This window comes from Acomys minous (assembly GCF_964271855.1).
Source record: "Acomys minous genome assembly, chromosome: 3".
NCBI classification, from domain to species: Eukaryota; Metazoa; Chordata; class Mammalia; order Rodentia; family Muridae; genus Acomys; species Acomys minous.
In genome coordinates this window covers 80,918,147-80,936,823 of record NC_140485.1, presented here as the reverse complement: position 1 = coordinate 80,936,823, position 18,677 = coordinate 80,918,147, and the positions used below count along the sequence as shown (strand labels likewise).

Here is an 18,677-nt window from a genome sequence, read left to right as displayed (position 1 = left end):
AAAGTGATGTCTACTGAAGGGCAGAAAAAGTGACAAATCAAAGAAAGATTTGACAGAATAGGATATGCCCAACTCTCATGGGAAAAGAGAGGAAAGGGAAGCTGCTTAAGGGGCACTGCAGAGGGGGGGGAGGGAGAGAGGGAGGGAGGGGGAAGGAGGGAGAGGGATGGAGGGAGGGAGAGAGAGAGAGAAGGAGAGAGGGAGGGAGGGAGAGACAGAGAAAAAGAGAGAGAGAGAGAGAGAGAGAGAGAGAGAGAGAGAGAGAGAGAGAGAGAGAACCATTTAACCAGGACAGTAATAGAAAGACGGGTTGCAGAGAGAGAACTCAAGTGAAGATTAAATGAACCAGATAATAAGAAGTAGCCAGGGAAATTAGAGCAGATTGCTGGAGTTAGTTTTGAAGCTAAGCAGAACAATTCCAGGCCCAAGAGAGAAACCAGATTGAAAAATTAGCTATGAGAGAAGTTTGAGCCAGAAGAGCTGAGTTGAGCCAGCTAGCCCAGAGCTCAGTAAGAACAAGAAAGAGTGAGCTTATTAAGTGTTAAGTCTCAGAGACTGAAAACATTCTAGGCCTAGGTGAGTGTATGGAAGCTAAAAGCTTCCAGCACTAGGTCTAGGTTAGCAGAAGGAGGCAGTAGAAAGCCTCCCAGACAATTGAAACAGGCAAATAAAACAGAACACTCATGCTTTCTGTCATTTATTGCATTTATTGTTCTCTCTCTCTCTCTCTCTCTCTCTCTCTCTCTCTCTCTCTCTCTCTCTCTCTCTCTCTCTCACACACACACACACACACACACACACACACACACACACACACACACACACAGCTTCAGCTTCCTTATCAGATAGATACTGATAAGGATGCAGGAGATGGAAGTCTGTGAGCACTCTCCCTTCCATTCCCATCCATCTCTGACATCTGTAATGTAGTCCTCTGATCCTTAACTATGAGGCAGAGACAGAAGCTGAATGTTGGCTTCATGGCTGGGAGACACATCCTTTCACCTGCATGTCATTCCACACCCAGCTGGGTCCAAAAGTAGCCACAACCCTGAACATCCGCCTTTCTCGTCTCTCTAATTGCACTCCAGTCAGATGCCAAGGTCTGGAAGACCACACTCTCCACATTATCATGTCATGGAACTCTGTGGCCCTGAAAACTAAGGTTAAAAGAAGATAGGACAGTTGTCATCCCTGCCACCACCTCCAGCCCCTGGCAACACCTAAGAGCCAAAGCACCAAGCTTGTCCCTCAGTAGTGCCCACCTTGCTCCACTTTTCTTGATAAAAATAATGAAATTCCAATTTGTTACATAAGACCAGGAAGGTCAGAAAAGTACACTAGGAAGTAATTGATATTCTGCAAACATCCTTAAGGAGAGCATGAACTCTGAGAAAGGACCTCAAACAGTACAATGCCAACATCCTTAACTAAAGCCCTCAATATGATCTCTTACTAAACCAGAGTGCACAGAATGAGCTAGTGCTTCTGTGAAATGTTTCCATTACTTGAGCTTGTGTCAAGGTGAGCACACAGCCTGTAGCAGTTCCTCTGAAGAAGGCTAGGGAGAGGGCTCAGTCAGTAAAGTGCAGTTGACAAAACATGAGGACCTGAATTCGGATCCCCAATATCCACATAAAAGTCAATTGCTTCATCTAGGGCTGTGAGGAGAAATGGTAGATCCCCGAAGCTCGTTGGCAAGCCAGCCTATCAGAACTGATAAGCATCATGTTCTGTGAGAGACCCTGTCTCAAACATCAAAGTGAAGAGTCACTGAGGAAAACACCCAAGGTCACCCTCTGGTCTCCACACTCACCTGCACACATGTGTACCTGCACAGCCAGAGAGACAAATAAAGACACTATACGTGCATTCACGTGTACACAAGGCAGATGGGATAGGATGGGAAGGCAGAGAGGATGCAGGGACCATGCTGGGTCTGTAGGGGAGGGTGCACAGGGTTTCTTGTTTGCGGTGTGTAGTAGTCGAACTTTGAGCAGAGGTGTGACATGGTCTGAGTGATTGAGATGATTCCTTGGGCAATTGTTTAGATAAGAATTGATAAGGACAAGGCAGAAGCTGAGGACCTTTGCAATGACACAAGGCAGAGTGATGGGTGGTCTAAGGCAGAAAAACTCTGGAAGTGGGGACAAGATCTCCTGATTTGGAACTGACAGAAGAGTCAATGGCAGTTTGAAGGCTGGAGCTGAGATTCTAGGTAAACTAGATACCACTTGTAAGACAGTGAATGCAGGATGTGATCTGAATTCCCTGACCCACACACATACTAGGGCTCCAAGGATATCCTGGTGCTTTTATATCAAGCCTCTCTGTTCCTCCTTAGAGTCCTACCCAGAAAGATAAGTTCTTCCATTCTTTCACCATTTACCCATCCATCATCAACCTACCCACCCACCCACCCACTCATCCATCCGTTTAGCAAACATCATTAGTACCTGCTCTGTGGCAAATGCGGTGGGACTGAGTAGATATGTGTCCTTTACTCACCATTTAGAGAAGATGCAGAGACCATGAGTTGTTATGGTTTTTACCTTAAATATTAGCCACAGCTCACATGCTGGAAGCTTGGTCCCTGGTGCCACAGTACTCAGAAGTAGAGGCCCTAGCAGGTAACTGAAGCAGAGGGGCTTTCACCTCACTGATGGAGCCTTTTATGGACTCATGGTTTCGGGGTTTCAAGAAATGGTGTCGTGGTTCGAATAAGGATGCCCCCAATAGGCTCATATGCTTGAATTCTTAGTCACCAGGGAGTGTCACTATTTGAAAGGATTAAAAATATTGGGGTGTAGGCTTGTTGGAAAATGGTGTCACGGGGGGTGGGCTTTGAGTTTTCAAAAGCCCATGCCAAGCCCACAGTGTCTTTCTCTCTCTCTCTCTCTCTCTCTCTCTCTCTCTCTCTCTCTCTCTCTCTCTCCCTACCTACCTAAAGATCAAGATGCAAATCTTTCAACTACTTCTTCGATACCTCCCTCCATACCTCCATGCTCCCCCACAATAAATAAAATGAACTAAACCTCTGAAACTGTAAGCAATCCTTCGGCTATATGTTTTTCTCATAAGTGTTGACTTGGTCATGGTGTCTCTTCACAGAAATAGAATAGCAACTAAAACAAAGGGATTTGTTATGAAAATGAGCTTCCTGGCTTCAGTCTGGTAAGCACCTTTTCTCTGCAATGTGTTGCCCCCCCCCCATAATAGACCATCCCATTGTAGGTCCCAAGGCAAACAGGACAAGAAATCAGGGACTGAGACCTCAGAGAACAGAAACATCAATAAACCCCACTCCTTTTGTTTGTCTTAGGTATCTTGCCACTGTGACTTAACCTGAGTACCAGAGACACCTTCACTTATCTGCTCAGTTAGTCACTCAAAATGTACTGGTACTTAATCTCATTAGTACTGTCAGGAAAACATGTGTGTTGGTTCAGATTAAAGTTCATCTTGCCCTCAAGAAAGTACTAGCCCAAGCCTCTTTAACAAACAGTGTTGAAAAAGCTGGATTTCCACACGCAGCAGAATGAAACTAAGCTGGGCATGGTAGCACATGACTATAATCCTAGAACTTGGGAGGCAGAGACAGGTGGATCTCTATGAGTTCAAGGCCTGCCTGCTCTACAGGACCAGTGAGTTCCAGGACCACCAGAGCTACACAATAGAGAGACTATGGCTCAAAAATTAAAACAAAAAAATAATAATAAACTATCACATACAAAAATATTAATTTAAAAATGGATCAAATACCTTAATGCAAGACCCAAAACTTTGAAGATGATAGAGAAAAACACAGGGGAAAACATTTCAAAAATATATGCATTATTAAAGATTTCTTGAAAAAAGACATTGACAGCATAGGAAATAATCCCCATAATGGGAAAATAGAATTTTATGAGATCAAAGGAAACCATCACCAGAGCAAAGATGCAACCCATAGAATTGGGGAAAAAAATCTTTCCTGACTATGCATCAGATGGGGAATTAATCTCTATGATTTTTAAATAGCTGCAAAAATTGAACATCAAATATCTCCAATCAATAGATGAGCTGATGGACCCAAAAGATGGCTCTCAAAAGAAAAGATACAAACAGCCAGTGCACACTAGGAAAAGTATTCCGCACCTATAGCCATAATGTAAATCAAAACTGCATTAAGATCCCATAGCTCCCTAGGGGAAATGGTTACCATTGAGAGAAGAGTAACAACAATGCGTGGAGTATGAGGGAGAGGAGCAGTGATCTACTTGTAGTAAGAATGTAAACTTGGGCAGTGTGGTGGTTGGAATAAGAATCGTCCCGATAGGCTCATACATGACTGCTTAGTCGTCAGGGAGTAATACTCCTTGCGAAAGATTAGGAGGTGTGGTCTTGTTAGATGAGGTGTCACTGGGGGTAGGCTCTAAGGTCTCAAAAGCTTGAGCCCAGGCTCTCTTCCTCCTGTTTGTGGATCCAGATGTAGAACTCGAGGCTCCTAGTTCAGCACCAAGTCTGTTTTGTGTGCCACCATGCTTCCCACCATGATAATTTGACTAAATCTCTGAAACTGTAAGCCAGCCCCAATTAGATGCTTTCTTTTTGTAAGAGTGGCTGTGGTCGTGGTGTCTCTTCACAGCAATAGAACACCAACTAAGATAAGCAACTACTATGAAACTTTCCTTTAAAAAAAAATAGAACTACCAAATGACTCAACTACCACTACCTGAATAACACTAAGTCAAGATACCACAGACGTGCTTGCATATCTGTGTTTATAGTTGCCTTGCTCATAGTAGTCAAAAAATAGAACCAGCTTAGAGGTCTGTCGTCAGATGAACGGATAAAGGAAATGTGTTACATGCTGTAGTGGAAGTGTAGACAGTCGGAAAGAAGGATGGAATCATGGCATTTCTATGAAAATAGACGGAACTAGAAATCATTATGTTAAGCAAAATAACTCAGACTTAGAAAGACGAACAGCATGTTTTCCCTTAGGTGTGGAACTAGATTTAAAAGTGTGTGTGTGTGTGTGTGTGTGTGTGTGTGTGTGTGTGTGTGTGTGTGTGTATGTGTGTGTGTGTATGTGTGTGTGTGTGTGTGTGTGTGTGTGTGTAGACAGAAAAAAGATCATGGGAGAGGAGGGAGAGCTCTTAAAGGAGATGGGGAATGTAGAGAGCAACGGGATGCATGTGGTAAGAACGCAGGAAGAAACGGAACCAACTGAAACAGGGCAGGAGGCAGGAGGCATGGAGCAGAGCAGTGGGGTGGGGGAGAGAAAATAAGAACAAAGTGTAATCATCAATATTTACAAAGATGTCACGATGAAACCCAACACTTTGTGTGCTGGCCTAAAGATTGAAGACGCACAGACTTGGTTGTGGGATACAAATTAATCTGGAAATGACCAAGAAACGTCTTCCCTGTTGTCCAGCTTTAATAGTTCTGGAAGGTGGTTTTGAGTCTTCTGGGGTTGGGGGTGTACAGCAATGATAATATCCAATGCTGAGAGCTGCAAGCTACACAGTATCAACCCATCAAGCAACGTGTGCCCACTGGGGCAGTAATGGTGTGAAGGAAGGAATCGCTGTTATGGAAGGAATCAATCACTCTCTGGTTGGATGTGACATCTGCTCCGCAGGAGGCAATTTACACCTGTAACTGTAAAATCTTGTCAAAAGCATACAGCCGAGGTGGTCACAGATCCTAAGGAAACCAATTACTATTGTTTTGCTAAATGGGTATGTTCTCAAACTGCTTTCTAAATATTTATGTTTATAGACATAGAGTAGTGGTACTCTTCACCTTAGGGAAGCCCATTTTGCAGTGGGCAGCAGTTAATACAAAGACTTAAGAGTTTGTCAAAATGCTGGAAATCACTGTAAGTGGTCATCCCAAATGATGCATCTATATACAGGCCTCCCCGAGTCTCAGGGAACACTGCAAAAGCAGGAAAGGATGAGTAAGAGCCAGAAGATGAGAAAGAGTCTATGAAATTCTGTCTTCTGGACACAACATGGCCATTGCACTCAGGAGCTCACAGCATCTGCATAAAGATCAAGTCAGCTAAAACTCTAGCACAGAGAATGGAGAGTTTCATTATGTCATGTCTTGTCCTTAGCTGAGCAGACAAACCACCTCTAAAAGAGAGAGAGTCCTTCTTCTTTGGGGATGTGGCTGCTGGTAGGTTGCCCATGGTCTAATGTGTGATCCCACACTTGTGTGCACTGACTGGACTCAATGGGTCCTCAGTGGGAGGAGGATGTGTTACGGAGCCTGGAGGAAACTGGGAGAGAGTGAATGGCAGGCTCAATCAAAACATGCTGTATATTTGTATGAAATTTTCAATGAATAAACAAAAATATTAAAATATAAAGTTGAAAGATATCAAATGTTGGAGGGAACATTAAGTGACCCATTCGCATTGGTGATGGGGTTGTAAATTGGTCATATGGAAAAAAAACATAGGAGGTGCCTCAAAAATATTAAACCACCATATGATCTAGCAATCCTACTTCTGAGTATATAAGGGAAATACAATTCCACATCAGAGACACACCTGTGTTCACCGAATCAGTGTTCACACTGACTGCAGTGTTTATGAGTGGGTGAATGAAATATAATTAAGCCTTTGCAAAGAAGAAAAAGCCACCGGGTCAGGTGTTGTGAAACAAGCCAGATGGTAAAAGACAAATACTGTGTGATCTTGCTTGAAAGTAGAGCCTAAAAACGTAGAAGGCAGAGAAATGGTACAACAGGGGGAGGCAAGTGAGGAGATGGGGTTCAAGGGATACAACCTTGCAGTTAGGAGATGAATAAATTCTGGAAATCTCCCTTCCCCCTCTGAGAAAGAAAAAGGAATACAAAAGTTCTATTCCAATTGGACTGTTCTGTGGTCGTCCTCACTCACTGAAGAGTCACCAATCTGTATCTTCTGCCCAGGGTCAGGGAGAGGACTCCTGCTAGATGACCCAACAGTAGCTCTGGTGAGCGTCTCCAAGCAACCAAGCCTGCCTCTACAGCCCTGGCCTCTTGCATCTGCTGGCCATTGAGCCAGCCCTCGGAGTAGCTGCCAGAGCGATTTGCACCACCTCCCACAGCATGCTGCGGGCAGCCGTGGAGCCACTTGCCTGACGACAGCCCATCGATCTGGGTGGCCATACGCACAGCCAGCTGCCGGGCCCTGCTGGACCCTCCCTGATGCCTGCAGGTTCAGGTGTCGGCACCTGAGATGCATCTACTCTGGAGGTTTCTGGTCCTCCTCCTGGGATTGCTAGCCTTGCCGGATCATCCGTGGCCTGGACTGACCAAGGCCCACAAGGATGGCAGGTCCACCCTAGCTAGAAGTGAGCTTATCCCTGGGCTTGGCCTGTTGTCTGTAGGGTTGGGGAGGGCACAGCCTGAGCCCCACCGCTGACCACTGAGCCATCTTGCATGAGCTGCTTATCTATTCATTTGTTCATTCGTTTGGTTGGTTGGTTGCTTCCTTGGATCTTAAATACAGAAAATGGAGACTGAGTTGAAATTTTCCTGTTCGTAGCACATGAACTCTTGTGTCGTTTTCTCTTTCTCCCTTATATTCATCCCTACTCCCTGACAGCCTTGGCAGGAACTGACATGTGCTTAGCATGTACTTTTATGTGTGTACCCAGCTGGGCACGGTGTTGCACACCTTTAATCCCAGATCTTGGGAGTCAGAAACAGACTGAGTGTGAAGGCAGCCTGGCTTGATAGCGTGAGCTCTTTTTAAAAGTAACAACAACGACGACGACGACAGCAACAAACCATGCCTGCATCCTTCGCAGGCGTTCGTATAAGTGACTCATCACTCACCCTGCTCTACACTCCTCGCTTTATACTGCTGGCATCTCCTCTCCGTCGCTTTAACTAGGGCAGAGGAGTCCACACGTTTTGTTGCCTCCATGTAATTGGCTGCCCTCTGCTCTCTCAGGACTGTCACGCAGGATGTCTGTAGCACTAAAGTGAGCATCCTTGGGTGTGTCCCCATTAGAACACGTGGGAGAGCCCCACTGGGATAGACATATCCAGAACAGATGTAAGCTCAGTTTAACTGAAACTATTGGGCTCCTCCTTAAATGGACATGCTGGAGTACACCGATTCCTATTGTAAGAGGACATATGTGTCTCCCTGTGCTCCCCACCACTAGAGGGTGTCCACCTATGCTGCCCAGCCAGTGCTGCCAAAGGAAGATGGCATCATCGATGGGGTGAGACTGGGGTGGTGGCAGTGGAGTGTAAATAACAGATGGGGGGTTTTTTGTTTTTTTTTGTTTGTTTGTTTGTTTGTTTTTACATAGTCTAACAGCTAGAAGTTCAAGTTGAAGGTGCTGACAGGTTTGGTGTCTGGGGAGGGACTTCTATTGCTGGCTTGTGGATGGCTCTCTCTCACACACACAGCCTTTCAGAGAAGGGCACACCTGACGTCTTCCTCTTAAAAAGACTCCAGCCCAATCGGATTAGGGCTGACCCTATGACCTTGTTTACTTGTATCTACTGCCTTGAAGGTACTCTCTCAAACACAGCTGTGCCTAGGTACCCATGAGGCTTGGTTCCAGATTCCCCTTGGGTCCTAGCATCTTTGGATGTGCCAACCCTTTACATAAAATGGTACAGTGCCTGTACGGAACTGGTGCAAAGCCTTTCTCATACTCGAAAGCATCACTAGATTACTCCTAAGACCTAGGACAATGCAAATGACATGTAAATAACTGTTACAGCACGCTCGGTGAATAATGGGGGGAAAATACTAGGCATGTACAGAACACAGGAAGTTATCCCCCAATTATTTCCAAACTACAGTTGATCGAATGGGCAGATGGAACAGAAAATAGACAGCGCTACCCCAAATGGTACCTGTTGACCTTGCCAAACAGGAATAGTTTAAAATTCATCAACATGTCATTACGTAGTTTGTGTTTTGGGGTCATTTTATGGTGGAAGAGAGAGTTTATTCTAAATATATGAGAGAATATAGTCAGAGACAGGGACAGGGACATCGAGGAGAGTCCAGAGTGGTCATGACCTTGCTGAGCTGTGTCAAGTGGAGAGACAGGGGCAGGGGGAGAAAGAAGGGGGGAGAGAGGGGAGCCAGGTGCAGCAGCCAGGAGGCCCAAGATCTTGTCACGTCCCAGAATTACTCCAGTTGTCTTTCTCAACAGTGTCCTGGTTTAACCTTCCACATTGAGGGTGTTAATCCACACAATGGACATTTATCTCTGTGTGCATCTGGGCATGGAAAGTAAAGACCCAGCCTCATTCCTGCCCACATGAGTCAGTTTCCCGGCCCATGTAACAAATGACTACATTCCCAGCGTGAGGACTCGCCGGCTTACAGACCTGTCTCTGTAACATAATACTTTAATTGTTGCCTCTTTGTGAAAGACTGCTTCTTCTGACAGACATTTCATTCTTCCACATGAATTTTCAAGTGCATTGAGTTCCTCTCAAAGACTTTCTCTGGACATCTGACTTCAGTCACATTGAATGCGTCTGTGTATTTAGAGGAAATGAATACTTTCACAATAAGCCCATTGGCTTAGCATGCTGTTAATCAGATTTTACTCTGTCTCACAAAAATCATATTGGAAGTTTTGAGCATCGCTTCTCAAGTTGATCCCTTGATGATTTATAGTTTTTGCTGCAGAGCAAATGATTTTTTAATTATATTTCTAGCTGGATTTTTTTTGTTTTCTTTTCTTTTCTTTTTTTGTTTGTTTGTTTGTTTGTACAACTGGGAAGAGATCTTCAGCCACAGTTTCCACTTAGGAAACTTCTTAATATGGATCTGTTTCTTTTCTATGGGTAACATGGAGCCACGAATAAGTGTTCAGCAGAAAGAGATACACAGGGCTCGGGCCAGGCCTGCTGCCTCCGTACCTGCACTCTTACACAGCAATATGCACATCACCATCCCTTCTCCATTTCCAGTTATTGCGCAGGGCCTCCTGAAACACAATGCAGAAGGCAGGATCCAGAGCATGCGCCTCCTGGACCGTCTGAACGTCTCACGGACAGTGGCCCCGGGGATGGTGGGCTGGCTGATTGGTGGCATGAACTTCAAGCAGCAGCAAGAGATCAGGTGAGACCTCAAAACCTACTCCAGACCCTGGAGGGCCTCTAGGGACTTCTGGGTCAGAGGGCAGAAGCAGCGAAACAGAGAGCAAGGCTTGTAAAGAGGGAAGGCACTCAGACTTAGGGGAGACAAGGCACAAAGCTGAAGATGAGAACAAACTGGAGGCCACTATCGGGAGCTGTTTGGGGGGGGGGGGGTTGTACACCAGGGAAACTAGAAATACCAGCTACACTTAAAGCCCAACTTTCCCACCAACTTTGGGGAAAATGTCTGGCCATTCTAAACTCACCTGTATAATGCGGACACAGAACAGAGTCTGGATAAACATCAAGTTATCAAGAAAGTCCAGGGCTGCAACTAGACACTTGAATCTACATTCAAGAGGGGCATAGCTTTGTGGCTTTGCATAAGCAGTGGAACGCTTCCTATAAACCTTGGAGCTCTCGCCAAAAAAAAGAAAAATAGTCACAGTGATGGTCCTAGCCAGAGGAGATGCTGTGGACTCCGACAGTCCTACAGCAAACTTCTGTGAACATGGGGGATACATAACCTTCAGTAGCTGGGCTTCCATGGAAGAATAAAGTGCATCCTTCCCACACCTACTGAGGCTGCTCCCCTGAACCTTCTACCTCTCAGGTCTGCATTCTGCCCTCCATTTTTCTACCTGCTCTGCCCCCACCCCAAGCACCTTCTCTTGACCCGAACCCCTCATTTCTTTCTTTCTGAATAGTCGCTAACGGGGTTTTCCTGTGAAACATGCAACCAAAACGCACCTCCTTTTAGCCATTCCTTTGTAACAAATGTTACAAACATCACCAAATGTCTACTGCATATAATTCGCATTAAGAACAGAACTATGAGCAAGACCTGTGACCTTTACCTTTTGGGGAGCTTGCATCTCGGTGAGGCAGGCCTCAGAGAGTAATAACTAATATCGGGTGACGGGGAAGGCCGTGAAAACAAATTCAGGAAACAGGTGGGCTGATCAGGACCTGTCCAAGAGGTGACCCTTGGATGAAGACAGGAGGACAAGTGACATGAGGGATGTGAGAGAGCAGTTGGGAAGGAGAGGCTGTGTGTGCAAAGGCCCAGAGGTAGAAAAGAGATGGGTGTCTGGGTGAGCAAAGGGTGGGCTGCAGGGGGTAGGGAAACCAATGCCGCAAGGCAAGTGTGCATAGACTATGCAAGTCTTGGGGATGGTGGTGTACGGTTTGCACCTTATCCCAGGAGTATATAGGAACCAGGGGACAAGGGGAAGTATGAGGACCACCCAGGCTACTTCATGAAGAATGGTCCAAAGGGAGGCCGAAACCACAGCAGAGAGCCCAGGAAGGAACTGGAAGAAGAAGTAGTATGAACAACAGAGATGGCCAGACTCAGGGTGTATGATGCAAACGGGCTAAAGTGATTCGCAGATAACAAGTTGAAGGTCTAGTGTGCAGAAAAGGCAAGGCACTTCCCTGTGGACTCCCGGACAGGTGATAGGAGTGTCCATTAAGAAGGGAGCCTTGGTCTGAGAAGAGGCTCAGGGTCCTAGGGTGGCTGCTTTCAACATCTGGCCCTGGACTGCACAATCCACAGCTGTAAGGATTGCTTCAAGAGCCCTCCATCAGCTGGCCACCCAGGCTGTCAGAGCATTCCCGCCAGGCTCTGATGGCCAGCTTTACCACCGGACCCTTGTTGCCGACAAGGCCAGCCTTGCTCCTGAGTGGCCCTCCCTCATCCTTGTGGCGCCTCTGCTTTTTCCATGTGCAGCATCAACATCACCAACGTGCAGCTGGACTGTGATGGGATCCAAATGGCTTTCCCTAAAGAGTGGTTCTCCGCAAACATCACACTTGAATTTGACATTGAATTCAGACTGTGAGTCCTACCCAACAAAGCAATGTCTTCGGGGCACTATTCCTCCTCCTCCTCTTCCTCCTCCTCTTCCTCCTCCTCCTTCTCCTCCTCTTCCTCCTCCTTGGGAACCTGGGACCTAGGGGTGAGGTAGGGGTGACAGACTGAACAATCCAGACCATGCATAAGCCCAACCTGAACCCAAATCGTGACCTCTGCACTGACTCACTGTGACTTAGGATGAGTAACTATTCCCTGAACCTTGGCTTCATCTGCTGAAGCAGAGATGACACTCACGGCGGAGGGGGTCATTTGCTCATTCAAACCCATGTGATATCAGCATTTGGGTCCCCTGAAAGAAAGGGGAGCCACTATGACTACTCCTCCCCCTCTGTTCATTCCCCTCCTGTTCAGACTTCCTGCAAGGGAGCCAGGAGCCGCAACCAGGCAAAAAAAAGCTCTTAAAATAGTGACTAACTCTCAATTAGTCTTGAATTTCCAAAGACTATAAAGTGATCTCCTTAAGCAACTTTCAAAAGTCATTCTAAGTCTTGGGAGTGAGGAGTGGGCATGAGTTCAGCGGTAGAGTCCGCGCCTAGCATGCCCAGCCTTTACGTTCCCTCTCTAGAAAAAAAAATAAAAAACAAGGATAGAAGTCACTATGGTCAATGGCTGCTTCCTTCTTATTAACCTAGGGCTGAGTGGGCATGGGTTGTTGGGAGGACAGTGGGTAGTGCCTGACTTTGCCACTCTTCTTGCTGGCTGCCCCCACCGCCTTCCACTCGGTGCCCCCTGCCTCTTCCTCTCTCTCACTACAGGCCCTTCAACTCAAACATCATCAAAACACACGCCCGCATGGGCCTCGCTGCAGAGTCTTGGCTGGAGAAAGACGAGTTTGGCCGGAGGGAGCTGGTGACGGGCAGGTGCCACATGGAGCCCAGCAGTGAGGGTCCACCCATGTCTACTGAGTAAGACCTTCTGCACTCCCAGGGCGACTGTAGCTTCATACCCCACCCATCCTCATGAGTCCAAAGCAGGCGTCAGTCCTTTGCCGGGGTTTGCTCCATCTGCACCCCTCCTTCCCAGAAGCCCCCCTTCCTCCTCCCTGTGTTCCCTTGCTCTTCACCCCATTCTCCACCCACCACAGAAATAACTTTCTAATGTGGAACTTGGCTCTTTCCACTAACCTCCCGCTGAAAACCCTTTAAGGTGAAAAACAAATTCAGAAATGCCTCTTGAGCGCCTCCGTCCTCATCCCTGCCTGGTTCTGTGGCCATTTACCCTCCACTAACAGTGGCTCATCTTCACGCCCCTGTGCCTGCACACGGTGATCGCTCTTCTAGAATGCCTTTCTGACCCTTTTAAGCACCTCACGAAGACAGTCCCAAGTACCCCCAAGAATCTCCTAGTGCCAGGCAACCTGCCTAATGCTAGAGACACCAGGGTGAACAAGACAAAAATGAGAATTTCATGAGTCTCTGGGGACTGACTGGCTGCTGTGAGGGGTGTGCTGATTTCTCTCTGTAATTTCTGAGTGCTGAGCCATGATACCCTTCATGAGTGCCTGCCCAGGTGAGCATCAGGTGTGTGGGAATAGCTTAGAATGTGGACAGTGTAGAAGAAGACCATAGGTGCCACTGCTCTCCTGCCATGGTCCTGCCACGGTCCTGTCCTCTAGTGCTGACCTGGGCAATGTTTCATCACCTCTCTGGGCCCCATTGACCATGGCTGACAAGAATACCTCCCTATAGAGCCCACTGAGGATCTGAGAGTGTCTTCATTGCGTACCTCCCAGTAGGGTAGCCTGGACTGGTTCCCTCTGTCCTGAGTTGTCACCTCTTCTCCTAGGGCACTCTCACCCAAGATGAAACATTTTCTACATAACCTCAGAGAAAGCCTGGGGAAAGTTATCCCAAACCTGGTTGAAAGTCAGGTAAGTTTAAGGAAACAGTGTGCCCTGCAGGCATCGTAAGTCTGAGAATCAAGGCACATGCATTGGGTGATTTAGCAAAGAACTTCTAACTCTGGGCTTGGAACCTGACAGCAGACCTCGGTTGCCATAGGCAAAGGACAGACACCCTAAGTTTCGGTGTCCTCATGGGTAGCGCAGGCACAGTTGAAGTCCCCACCTTACAGCATTGTGGAGCTTCTGGAGGAGGGCACGGGTGTGCTGCACGCGGCTCGTAGTGGTTGGCTGGGTCCTGCTGGAATTCAGTGGTGCTGGTGCCTCCTGCATCCCTTGGCTGATGCACTGCCTGTGCTGGGGGCCTAGGTATGTCCTCTGATTGGTGAGATCCTCCGGCAGCTGGATGTGAAACTGTTGAAAGACCTCGTGGGTGAGTGTTGCGGTCTGACCTGGGAGGCCTCCTTGGGATTGGTGAACACTGACAGAGGAGCCACAGCTCCCATGGGCTTTGAGAACATATTATAGGTACTCTATTGCAATGCCTTCCATGAGAGTGGGAGGAATAGAAGGGACCCCAGCCAACCAGGCTGTACCCTAACAAGTCACCAGATCAGAGATTCTAGCTTCCCCCAAGAGCTCTGCAAGTCCAGTAGGGAGAAACCCCCTTATCTAAATTCAAGACAATGCCCGTTCCAAGGACAGTTGAACTGCCCCAGTGCCTGCCCTGGTGGGGCTCACGGTCTTGGGATGGAGGGCAGGAAGTCATCTATCAAGGGCATGTTATTCTGAATGAATGATGGGAAGGCTCCTGGCCCCAGCCCTTGGAGGATGCATGAGGAAGCATTCCCTTCTCTGTGGCCCTGGGGATTAGAAGGGTCACCTAGCAACCAAGGCTCTCCTTCTCCTTTCAGAACAGGTGGCTGCTCCTAACCATGATCAAGTCTGAATCAGTCAAACCTCTGGCACCCAGCTCAAGGGGCCTCCCACTGCCTGCCACTGGTCAGAAGGAGGTACTTCCAGTTGAGACCTTAAGTCTCTCTCAACGTGGGGTTCCTGCTGTCCCCTGGAAACACTACCCCTGGGTCCCAAGACATCCTGTCCTTTCCAACAATAAACTCTAACTCTGAAGAATACACCATCCCAAGACCCTCTATACCACAACGCACCACACACACACACACACACACACACACACACACACACACACACCACCCTCCACACCAGCCTCAAGCTTTAGGGCCAATATCCCTGGTTTGTCCATCAGTCCAGTAACAGTGGGGAATGCCCACTCTAGCCTGTTGTTTGCCAGCCAGGAAACTTGCTCAAAGCAGGGAGAAGCCAGAAGTATCTCGCTCCTCATTTGCTCATCTATGTTTAGTGAGCATCTACTGTTGCTGGGCTCCCAGAGGTTACAGAGAAGGCACAGTAGAGCAGGAATGCAAAGGAGACCCCAGATAAGACCAGATTCAGCTCTATAATGGCATGACTCCATGAGCAACCGGTGTCCCCAGTCCCGATACTAGAGATGGCATAGAGGGTGAGCTCAGCAAACACAAAACGAGTAGATGACTCCCGGCCTGAAGACTCACTATATGTGTCTTAGACAAAGGCTATCACCACTGGGCTTTGTTGCCTGCAATGTGGGAATAAACATGCACAATGTTGGTGTCACTTCAGGAAACTGGCAACATTCAGTCAAACTGAGATCTGCTTAGCAATGTGGCAGGTTCGTCATGAGCTGTCAAAAAAAAAAAAAGGAGTGTCACAGCAGCGGTGTGCACAGGTAGGAAGGTGAAAGAGTCACACACTGTGCTGAAAATAGTGACGGAAGTGACCTTCACTTCACACAGCCAGACAGGTCAATCTTCCAAGGTTGCATCAGCAAAGCCTAACCTGAAGAGCATGTGTTGCAGATCCAGTGACACAGAGGTCAAAAATACCAAAGCTAATGCACACTGCCTAGGGGTCAGGGTAATTACAGTAGGGTGAGGCTCAGCAAGAGGGAGGGGCTTCTAGAGAACTGGTGATAGTCCATTTCTTGACCTCAATACTGGCTATGGGGGAAAGTGTTCCGTTTGTGCAAAACTCATTTAGCTATTTGCATATGTACCTTTTTCTGAGACATGTATTTTTAACAATTTTCAAAATAAAATATTTGGCATGCAGCATGTATGTGTGCAGTATATGAAAACCCACTTGCAAGGTGTTTTCCATGTAGAAAACATTTATTCAAGGCCATTGAATTCATTGTTAATTATTAGTCTATTGGCTACTCAATGATTGAATGTTGATTGGCCCCCTAGCCCATCAAGGGTTACATATCACACACATGTTATTAGTAATAGCATTGGCCAGAAAGATGGCTCCATGGTTAAGAGTGCTTACTGCTATTCCAGAGGTCCCAATGTCGGATTCCAGGACCCATGTTGTGTGGCCCACAACTGCCTGAAATCCCAGCTCCAGGAGAATCCAGCACCCTCTTCAGGCATCCATGGGCATACAACATGACATACACATAGATACACATAAATAAAAATAAATAGATAATAGTAGCAGATATTATAAGCACTTGGCAAGTCTTCAGCATCTCATTAAGTGTCTCACAGTGACTCTGTGAGATAGAACACTGCCACCCAGTTTACACATGAGAGTTCTGAAAGAAAAGCTCAGTTGCCTAAAGTCACACAGGGAGGAAATGGCCATATCAGCCCTGTCAGCCCCGTCAATAGCACACAGGCAGCCAGATCCCGAAGTTCACACTCTTAATTGTGAACCCTTACCCTGAAGTCCCCCCTCCCTCCTTCCCTCCTTTCTAACACCCCTCTCCAGCCTTCCCTCCCACCCAAGGGGAACATGATGAAATGCAGGTTCAGGTGAATTGACAAGCTCAAACAAGGAAGTGTCAACGGCTCAGCGATGAGAAGAGGGCCAGGGAACTGCTTGTCTCCATCTTTCAATGCAAACTCCCTAATCCGAAGTGCTTCACCAGTGATTTGCAACCCTAAACACCATGTTCCCAAACATTCCACTTGATAGCCTTTGGCTTGCAGGGTTCTTCCTGCTCTTGAGTCAAAGAGCAAACACAGAGGGCCAGGCCACAAGGCTGCTTGCTTCCTTGGGGGACAGTTTTTGTCTACATTCCTCCTGGCCTTCTCCAAGTCTGTCTTCGTATTAAGGTTCAGAGAGGTAGAGATTCGTCACACTTACACCCTCCCAAAAAAAGAGCTTGTTTGAATATGGACCCCTCTGATGCTCCTGGGGTCCACAATGGCAGGTGGTTAAAACAGAAAACTATCCCCAAATTGCCATAAACTTTGTCCAGGCTCTGCCTCTAGTGCCTTAGCCCTTCCTTGCCCTTTGGGATCCAAGCAGCCTCTGAATCCAGGTATGTAATTGGTGTTATATCATTTTCCCCAAAATTTCACCTATCACAGCCTTGGGAGGTGGTTGTGGTTAACACCATGGTATATGTGAGGTAACCTATCTCAAAGAGAAGCCTTGAAAGTGTTCCACAGATTTCCCTTATGGTCTCTATAGTTAACAGTGCTGTAGCTCATAATCTACAGTCCACTAAGGGGGTAGACTTTAGCTTGAGTTATTACTACAATTTTTTTAATTCAAAAAATGAATGAAACAGAAAAGAAAGAGAAAGAGAAGGAAAAGGGTGTGGGGTGAAACATCCTTCGCAGAGTCATTTAGCTGCTGCTGAGCCCTGTCAGGTCTGCATCTCTGAACCTACTGACACCGTGGCCCATAGGAGGACATGTCCAGAGGGCATGGTCAGTTCTTTCAGAACCGAAGACTCTGCAAAATTGTCCTTGAAAGGCACTTTAATGATATGTCCCTAAACGATGACAGCCTGTTGTCACTTCTCTCTAGCTGAGGCGACCTCAGGTAGGTCACAGAGTTCTTTTAACCTCAGTTTCCTTCAAAGGATTTTAACAAGCGGTATAGTCCCCAGTGTCTCCTAAGAGGATTTGGTTACTGTTTATTCTTGATGCTGGAGAGATTGGTCTTGAGGCAAGGGAAGTTTGCCTGTGGCTAGCCCTGCTGAAGAAGACCCTTTAGATCTATTTTCCCATCAAACTGACTCTCTCTCTCTCTCTCTCTCTCTCTCTCTCTCTCTCTCTCTCTCTCTCCCTCTCTCCTCCCTCTAACCCTTCCCCTCCCCCCTTCTCTCTCTACCCTCTCGAGTTTCCAAGTCCATCTGAAAATCTCCTTAAATTTGCCCCTCCATCCCATTCCTACATTTCTAGAAAATGAACCGGGATAACCTGTAATATGTTAAGGAGAAACCTGTCTCTGTTCTTTAAACATGGAACCTGTGTGGGTTGTGGCTATAGCTCGGAGGGCTATTTTCTGTGAGGCAGATTTTTCTGAAGCCTTGACAAATTATGCCTTTCTGGCTTGGCTAATGTAAAAACCCAAACAAAATTGTGATTCACACACACCACCAGTACAGGCTCCTGAATACAGTCACTGTCTGGGAAGGGTCGGGGAAGAACACCACCCACAGTTTCTCTGAAGCATAAGGGGCCTCATCAGTGGAAATGCTGGGTCAGCAACATTAGCTGTGTGTGTCCTGCTGCTGGCTGCCTGCTCAGAAGCATCCCTGCTGGGGCACCAAGCACACAGCCCATGGGATGTCTCCAGGAGCAATTCCAGCAAAAGCAGAGATGGGGCATTAAGTTTCAAAGTCTGGGGCTTGGGCCAAGCTAGTGAGAACAGGAGGGTGGGTACCAATTGCAGTACGATGGGGGAGTTCTGATTCAAATACCCCAGCCCATATTATGATGGTTACAAAAAGTCATACCAGGTTAGAATCCATACAAGTTCACACAGAACAAAGAG

The 18,677-nt window shown here is 47.1% G+C and overlaps 1 protein-coding gene across 2 annotated transcripts; it reads left to right on the top strand.

Annotated features, from left to right (window-relative positions):
• The first annotated feature begins 7,029 nt into the window (after positions 1-7,029).
• BPIFA3 (BPI fold containing family A member 3) lies at positions 7,030-14,954 on the top strand. 2 transcript variants are annotated; one of them, XM_084774942.1, is made up of 7 exons: positions 7,030-7,334; positions 9,937-10,087; positions 11,837-11,944; positions 12,739-12,888; positions 13,769-13,853; positions 14,193-14,256; positions 14,743-14,954. In XM_084774942.1, the coding sequence occupies exons 1-7, from the start codon at positions 7,220-7,222 to the stop codon at positions 14,754-14,756; spliced, it is 687 nt and encodes a 228-aa protein (XP_084631068.1). In that variant the 5' UTR covers positions 7,030-7,219; the 3' UTR covers positions 14,757-14,954. The 2 variants fall into 2 exon arrangements, with proteins under 2 accessions (XP_084631068.1, XP_084631067.1); XM_084774941.1 differs by having other exon boundaries at positions 14,738-14,954.
• Positions 14,955-18,677: the final 3,723 nt, after the last annotated feature.